The following is an 8,236-nucleotide window of genomic DNA, read 5'->3' as shown; positions in this document are numbered from 1 at the left end:
ATATATCTCCTTTTCTTTTCTTTATTTTACCTTTAAAAAGGAACGTTTTTAGATATCCTCGTTTCGTGGGGTGTGGCCCAAACGCTTTGGTTTCTTGGAGGCGACTCTACTATCATATCTTTTGACCGACTAATGAAAGCAAGTAGGTTTTCACGTAATTGCCACTAAAAACTTTCACATTATCATAATTATCATAATTTTTTTTTAAATATTTAAATTGTCATTAAAATATTTTTTTTTGCTTTTTAAGAATTGTGTTATGGTTAGATTTTAATAGAAAATTCCTAACATATTATTATTAGAGTTAGCAAACACTCTCTCTTTTTAAGTTTAGAATGTAGATTATGTATCAATAATTTTTGTCTAGTATAAAAAAAGATATTTTCTATTGTAAAAAAAATATTGGGCGAAGGAAAATTTTTATATTTTTGAATCTAATTAATATTGCAATCATGATTAATTAAATTTAACAAACAAAAATAATATTTTTAAAAGAGTATAATAATTTTGGTAGCAATTATAATATGTTGAAGAATGTATAAGTATATTATTTACCTAACTCGTAATTATCAAAATTATATTTAGAGAAGCAAATCACGCTGAAAATTAGCTCACAAAGGTGGTGGAAAGCTTTTTATTTGAAAAACAAAAAGAATGTACAATTCTAAGAGTTTTAAGTGGCAACTATGTTATTGTGTTATCCTCCTAGCAAAGGCTTAGGAGGGCAGTTGAGTTGGGCCAAAGTCGGGCCCTAAGAAGGCCAAGGTTTGGGTCAGGCCCACAGGCCTTCAATTGCTATTTCTTTAATATTTTTTAAATAGATACTAAACTTGCAATCTAATTATAGGCTAGCCAGTAATACAAGCCTATAATATTTATATATTAGATAACTAAGTCAAACTCAATATCACGCTCGGAAAAATCTACTAAACACAGTCCCATCCTTCTTCACACGAGCCTTTGGCATTGACTAATATAAGTTAACTGGTGAGTTACAACTTCGGATTTCTTTTTTAAATCCTTAGTAGGCTAAGCTCTTAAAGGTGGAAATGCCAAGAGAATGAGAGCACGTTCGGGAGATTCCATTATGGATCAAATGCCATACAATTTAGACTTTTATTTATTTTAATTGAAGGTTATTTGTCAAAGGCCAAACTACAATTATATAAGAGAATACATGATGTTGATTAAATATGTAGTTATGTAAGAGAACTATAATTACAGGCGTTATTAATTATACTTAGACTTTTAAATATTTTCTGTCTAGAGAACATAGAATTGATAATAAAATATTTTTTAAATCTAGAATTCATATTAATAACTAATAGAATAATATTTATAAGGTTTTACGAGGCGGTCAATGAGCCACGAAAAATAAATTATGAGGTATTAAACAAGAATGGGATAGTTTAAGGGGTATTATATGGTTTAAGTATGCAAATATTTCAAACTATAATTTTTTACCTCTCTTTGGTAGCTATTTATGATAGGAGTTTAAAGTAGGATTTGTTTTGGGTCTCATTTGCCTCCCACTTTGATCTACAAAGGAGAGAGAGAGAGAGAGAGAGAGAGAGAGAGAGAGAGAGAGAGAGAGAGAGAGAGAGAGAGAGAGAGAGAGAGAGAGAGAGAGAGAGAGAGAGAGAGAGAGAAGAGAGACGTATAACTAATAAAGTCATATTGGCGTCTTTTATTAATTCCACCTCCATATGGGGTGGGTAACTGCGAGAACTCCGCTCATCTTCCAATCCAAAGTCCTCTGCCTTTCCCTTCTCTATCTCCTCACCACTCTCCCCCTCTCCCTCTACGTCTCCTTCTCCCAAACGGGATGCCTCTTCCGTTCCCCACCTCCTACACCTAAATCCAAGCTCTTCTCCTATCCTTCCTCCTATGGGGAACACAAGTACGCCCTTCCTACCGCCCGCTCCAAATGCACCTCCCCTGTTCTATTCTCAGGTGAATTCTCAAGATTTTTGATTCTTTTAATCCAAAGTTTTGATTTTGATCGATGGGTTTTGTTCCTTGGATCAGAATACAGGGTGGCCTTTGAGGAAATTCGCGATCTCATCAGCAATCTATCGTTGGCTTCTTCTTCGTCTTCCCCTGTTTTGAGATACCAGAGGGGTAGGGGAAATAGTTTTGCCGGGAATTTCTCTACCCTGAGGAGGAAATATTTCTTTAATCATAGTGATGATCGGGTGGCAATTCCTTGCGGATTCTTCAAAGAATTCCCCATACGCGAATATGGTTCGTTCAATCTTACACGAAAAATTTATTATTATTATTATTTTTCATCCATTTATGTCAGATCAAAATCGAGTTGGCCAATAAATAGATTTTGAGAAAAGATCCAATTAATTCTATGAAGAACTTTTTTGGCCCTTGCAACTTTATGAAATAAGTTTGGTTACTTTTTCAATTACATTGCTTAGTTTGCAAGCCTCATTACGTATTTCATATGTAATGATTAAAGAACATTCCTTTCCCTAAAGTTTACGTTGCTACGTTTGATTACCTTCCTCACGTAATTAGTGGTTATGAACGCAGACAGATTGGCTATGGAGAAGTGCAACGGGGTGGTTGTGGCATCTGCAATCTTTGGCGACCACGATAAAATCCGGCAGCCGAAAGGCTTAGGAGCTCAGACGTTGGAAGCTGTTTGCTTCTTCATGTTCATAGATGAGCCTACACTTAGAACTCTTACCTTCCACAATATCTTATCTGATGGAGAAAAAGAGGTCAATAAGATTGGAGCATGGAGAATTGTGAGGGTTCCAAGCCGCGAATTGCCTTACGAAAACCCTGCGATGAATGGGGTGATACCGAAGCATCTAACCCATAGGCTCTTCCCAAATTCCAAGTTTAGCATATGGTTGGATGCCAAGATGCAGCTTACAGTAGACCCATTACTCCTAGTTCATTCACTTTTGATCTCAAAGGACGCAGGCATGGCTATCTCCAAACATCCATTTAATGTGCACACAATGGAAGAGGCAATGGCGACGGCGAGGTGGAAGAAATGGGGAGATGTTGAGTCTCTAAGGCTACAAATGGAGACTTATTGCGAGAATGGCTTGCAGCCATGGTCACCAAGCAAGCTTCCATATCCTACAGGTGCCTTATTCTTGTGTTCTTATTTGCATATAAGAACATAAGCATTTTGACATGGCTTCAATATTGTGAAACTAAATTAACCATGTTCGTTGTCTTATGACATGATGCAGACGTTCCAGATACTGCACTAATTATAAGAAAGCATGGACTTGCAAGCAACCTCTTCTCCTGCCTTCTATTCAACGAATTAGAGGCATTTAATCCTCGAGATCAGCTGGCTTTTGCCTATGTGAGAGATCTGATGAGCCCCAAACTAAAGATTAATATGTTTGAGGTCGAGGTCTTCGAGCACGTAGCAGTGGAATACAGGCATAATATTAAACACGAAGGAGGTGGGCAGGTTGTAACCAAGATGGCTTCTTCACGAGATATTACTGGGAGTAAATGTGAAGGCTATCTTTTGAAGATGTGGGGGGAATCCAATGAATAAGGATTTATCTATCCAGATGAGATCTTAATCACCATTATATTAACAATCTACATACATCTGTGCACATAATATATCTCGGGGAGGTTTATTGGATAAGGTAGAGCATAGAAGAGGAAAGTTACAGCCTTTCTGGTGTGAGAATCCTATTAAATGATAGATTATTCTTTGAGCAATTGTTTAGAATTCTTCATGTGACATAAGAACCTAGAGAAGATTCTGATCATTCTTTTTGTTAAATTGATTCTTTGGCCAAAGCTTTGGTAGTGTCTTCTCATTGTTTGCTTGATTTCATGAACTTACTGATGTTTATGCACAGAAATTTTTGATAGAAACTTACAAGCTCAGCAGTAAGGTTTTGCTAACACAATTGGAGATTGAAATTTAGGAAAAAAAACATCAATAATAAGTAATAAAAGTGTGATCCAGTGATAGTAGACGACCCTCTTGACATAGAAAGGATCATGTAAATCTTCAATGAGATTACACGCTATTATTCAGTAGCAAAGTATGAGTGCTATGAAACTCTTCTCGTAGGTCGGATCCTCTTTACGGCCACCCACTATATTAGAGAGTTTATGTAGCAATAGTACTATATTTCAAGATGAGCAAAAAATAGGCATCACAATGGACGATAAAGTACTGGCCATTGTGCTTGGCCTATCTGCTCTTGTCAATATAAAATATAAATGAGAGAAAATAAGAGCCACTCACATCAGCAGCTATAAGGATACACAAGTGATCATAAAGTGAGCCTTCCCAAATGCAACCAAATCCTATGTTTCTACTCCAATTTGCTAACTAGTCAACTGACTTTTCTAGCCTAACTGTAGACATTGTTGATTTAATTAATTAACTGAATATAAGGACATAAAAATTAAGCAATTATCGATGATAGAAGCCACTGTCTAACGAGCTGAATTTATCTTCTTAGATATTGATAAGAAGGGAATCTAGCTCGATCTCAGGGTCGGTAAAACCCTTGAAATGAAGTTCGTGGAAAGCAGTGTAAAATGCCTAGCCTATGCGGTCAACATGGAATTATAAATACCATGTCTACTATCAGCCAAAATCGAGGAATCCATTGGGGCATAGAGTATACATCTTGAATTCGGCACAACCAAGTTGGTTGGGATCCGAAAAGACTCATCAGTATTAAGCTTGAGGAACCCTCAAGGGAGGAGGAAGGGGGGTTCCTTTCAAATGAGAAGCGAGACTAGGGAGATGGTGATCTGAGGCTTAGTGTTTTCAGGGTATTTAAATGTTAAGGCTAGATATCTCTCCCATGCCACTATTTCACAGCGATAAAGGAAAGAAACAGAGACCAATTATGTGCAACGTTGCTTAATTATTAGTAAGCAATGCTCTCTCAGCTTAGGAATGATTCGAGAAAGGTCCCGAGCAGAGGAGTCAGCAAAGAAGAGGTGGTCCATAGATTCTCAGAAGGGCGAGACCGATGGGGGAGCCTATTCCACATGAGCTTTGAGATAAAGATCTTGATTTAGAGGGGATTTTCAGCTTCCTTCCAACCTTTCCAAGTGTTGTAATTCTAAGGTTCATGGTTCCTAAGGTAGTCATAGACTTGAGCCCCCAAGCTTGAGGGATTTAGCCGTCAGACCCAATTATCCTTTCCTTCATAGGAAGAAGGTACAAGGCAAACACTCTCTCGCATAATAGAAAACTGAACAGATCGGCAACTAAATCCGCATCCCAACATTTGTCCTAGATCAGATCAGGGACCTTATGGACCTTGTTAACCAGGTCCATTTTAATGAAGAAAGGCCACTTAGATAGAAGGAGGGTGCCCACCCAAGGGTCGATCCAAATGTTAGTTAAGCGGCTATCATTAATAATTTTTATAAACCCTTCTCTAATATGGTGCATAGTCTTCGTGACGAGTTTCGAACTCCGAGAGATATTGGTGTGCCATCTGATAGACAAGGGTTGAATGGACCCATATTTGGCATGAATCAGTCGAGCCCAAATCCTATCATAGCCTTTAAGCATCTCTAAGGCTCTCTTAGCCACCAAAGTCATACGAACAACGCACAATTCCTTGATAAATAGACAGGCCTCATAATTTTTAGGCTTGTAAAAGAGATACTAAAAGGAATATGATATCAAACAAAATTGGGCATTGTCTTTATAGATAGGTACCAAAATGAAAAGAACCCTCTTACTTCAATACAGCAGAAGGATAGCAATTCATTTTACCATTTAGTCCACACGAAACACGAAAGCTCAACAAGAAGTACTTATTGCATTTTTTTTTTCTAAAAAAAGAAAAGCTAGTACTCATTATTCCGTCAATCGTTATCCATTATTATTTCCGTAACAGTACTTCTAACTCCACTGGCGGCGGAGAAACGGCGGTGATGAACTCCTCATCCTCCTCGAGCCTCCTCATGTTCTCTGGAGACAAACATACCTCCAAATCCATGCTCCCCCCTCCCTCCCACCCCGGATAGAGCGACACCTTCCCATCGAACTTATGCGCGATCCCGCTCCTCGCCGCCACCGCCTTCCCCCACCCGAACTCGCACCCGTACATGTCGAACCGCGGGGAACTCCCAAACATGACGCCGCAGCTGTCGAACATAGTCAACTTGTACACCATTGGATTCTCCATCCATTTCTTCACCTTGTTTCTGATCTCCTCGTCCGTGTGCTCCGCCACTGCTTTGTTGATCAGCCTGGCAGACCACCCGAGCCCGTGAGCGAGCAACTCCGCTGCCGTCACCGTCGCGCTGATGGCGTAGTTGGAAGCGCCGAAGTAGTTGGGCGAGAGGGGCGGACGAAGCCTCGGGCGGTTCTCGATGGCGAGGCGGCAAGTAGTGCTCTGCTCCGGAGGCAGGCGGCGGGCCCGGGTGATGCTGCGCCACATCAGGGAGCTCATTGCTTGGAAGCTGGAGATGGTAATGTTTTCGATGTCTTGGATTTCTTGGCTGGCTTTCGCTTTAAGCTTTGCGAGAGTTTCTTGCGAGAGGTGGAACATCCTCTCTCGTAACAGGGGTGGTGTATATCTATAGATGAACTGGCTCGGATTTTGGAACGGGAGCTTGATTGGCGGAGAACCGTAGCCCTCGATGAACCATCGGTCGAGCACCGGAGGACGCGAAAGCGTGAGTTCCGAGGTGAATTTGGTGCGGGAAATCTCCGCCCAAGATTGGAAGAAATGCCAGTAGGACGTGCCGTCGACGAGCACGTGATTCATGGAGCAGCCCACGAAGACCCCGTCGACGAGCTCGGTGACCTGGACGACAACGAGGGGTTTGACGTGTCCGTCGTGGTTGACGGCCAAGTCCATCGCGAAGAACTGCTGGACAAATGATGGGACGTCGGCGGACGGGGATAGCACGTCGGCCACCGTGACATTATCTGCCGCAGCGTGGATAAACTCGGCGCCCTCGCCGTTGCAATCCACGGAGACGGATAAGCTCGTGACGTTTCCATCAGCATCGCGGTGTTCCTGCGTCGCGAGGCGACCGGCGAGGGGGTAGAAGTGAAGCAGCGCGGTGGACAGGGAGGCCTTGAGGTGCTCGACAATTTGGTTGACCGAGAGAGAGGGAGGAAGGTTGGCAAATAGGAGGCCCTTTTGAATGTACTGCGCCGAGAGCATGGAGAGATCCCATAGCGATAAATGGCAGATGCTTCGAGGAAGAGGTGTGGGTTTGACGGTGGATGTGGAGACGAAGCGAACCATGGGGCAAGAAGGCATTTCACTACTCTCTTTTTCGTTTACTAGCTACCCTCTTTGCTTCCCTATCCTTGCTTCTCCTAATCGCTTTATATAAAATATTAATAACTGTTCGTTTTGCCCTTTTTCTTTCTTTCTCTCTTCGTCCGTAGTTTCCGGGAGCCCATCCATGGTGAATACACCGCGATCAAGAAGCTGTCGTATTCTTAAAGGCATTTATTTGTCTTTAGATGTACAGAATAATCTAATACAATTACAAATACACCGCTTGGTTGGTGCCTGGTGGTGTCGGTAAAGTAGATAGACCGAGCATTACAACTTAGCAACGTGGACATTTGGTCGCAGAATAAGAAAACAATTAGAATTAAAATAAAAAGAGTTTTTTTTCTTAGTTTAAAGTAAATAAATATTCACGTAATAGAAGCATTATGATAAATGGTCTTATAAATGAGCATCTCATATTAAAATATATTATTAATATATATTACATTGTGGTTTATTTAGTATTGTAGATGGTAAATTATTTATTTGTGTTCTGAAATAAGTGGGTGACTTAATTTAAAATTTTATCCCAACTGAAATCTAAAATAAAAATACCTTATTCTGAGTATGATATAAATTTTTTAAACAAAACGAAAATAGCACACTTATTCGGTCTTAAGCAACTGGAGCCTTATACTTAGAAAAAAAATCCATTAAGAAAAGGGGCTAAGAAGGCCCCACAAAAATCCATCCCTATTATGAATAACCAATCAATCTGCCACCTAGTTTGGCTTCGGATAAGTCTGCATTTCGTCTTACGATCAAGTTAACGTGATTGCAAATCTTCATGCGTGGTACGAAGTCAAAAGAGTGACGCTTCCCGATTTCTTTGTATTCAACAACCCCATCGAATTATTGACTGGCCTACAAAGAATGATTCAAAAGATTTTTTTTCCCTTATTTTTGTTGAGAAAATGGAGTGAACAAGTCAGAACTGTCTTCGTAGTTGATGACGTATA

At 40.3% G+C, this 8,236-nt stretch overlaps 2 protein-coding genes across 2 annotated transcripts; one reads left to right on the top strand and one right to left on the bottom strand.

Moving 5' to 3' along the window:
• Window positions 1-1,681: 1,681 nt before the first annotated feature.
• On the top strand, window positions 1,682-3,778 carry LOC140792415 (alkaline ceramidase TOD1). Its single transcript, XM_073143410.1, has 4 exons — window positions 1,682-1,953; window positions 2,029-2,244; window positions 2,545-3,111; window positions 3,222-3,778. Exons 1-4 carry the CDS (start codon window positions 1,707-1,709, stop codon window positions 3,539-3,541), a joined length of 1,350 nt encoding a protein of 449 aa, XP_072999511.1. The 5' UTR covers window positions 1,682-1,706; the 3' UTR covers window positions 3,542-3,778.
• Window positions 3,779-5,658: 1,880 nt separating this feature from the next.
• On the bottom strand, window positions 5,659-7,487 carry LOC140791652 (protein ENHANCED PSEUDOMONAS SUSCEPTIBILITY 1-like). Its single transcript, XM_073142259.1, has one exon. It carries the CDS (start codon window positions 7,254-7,256, stop codon window positions 5,862-5,864), a length of 1,395 nt encoding a protein of 464 aa, XP_072998360.1. The 5' UTR covers window positions 7,257-7,487; the 3' UTR covers window positions 5,659-5,861.
• Between the last annotated feature and the right edge of the window lie 749 nt (window positions 7,488-8,236).

This window comes from Typha latifolia, chromosome 7 (genome assembly GCF_019914945.1).
Source record: "Typha latifolia isolate L0001 chromosome 7, TyphaL0001v2, whole genome shotgun sequence".
Lineage (NCBI taxonomy): Eukaryota > Viridiplantae > Streptophyta > Magnoliopsida > Poales > Typhaceae > Typha > Typha latifolia.
The sequence above is the reverse complement of the archived record's forward strand: the minus strand, read 5'-3'. Positions and strand labels throughout refer to the sequence as shown.

Excerpts from the sequence above, each read along its gene's own strand:
- LOC140792415 (XM_073143410.1), top strand. The coding sequence starts at position 1,707 with ATGGGGTGGGTAACTGCGAGAACTCCGCTCATCTTCCAATCCAAAGTC. Across the intron at positions 1,954-2,028 it reads CTCCCCTGTTCTATTCTCAG|AATACAGGGTGGCCTTTGAG; the intron begins GTGAATTCTCAA and ends TCCTTGGATCAG. Across the intron at positions 3,112-3,221 it reads CAAGCTTCCATATCCTACAG|ACGTTCCAGATACTGCACTA; the intron begins GTGCCTTATTCT and ends GACATGATGCAG.
- LOC140791652 (XM_073142259.1), bottom strand. The coding sequence starts at position 7,256 with ATGCCTTCTTGCCCCATGGTTCGCTTCGTCTCCACATCCACCGTCAAA.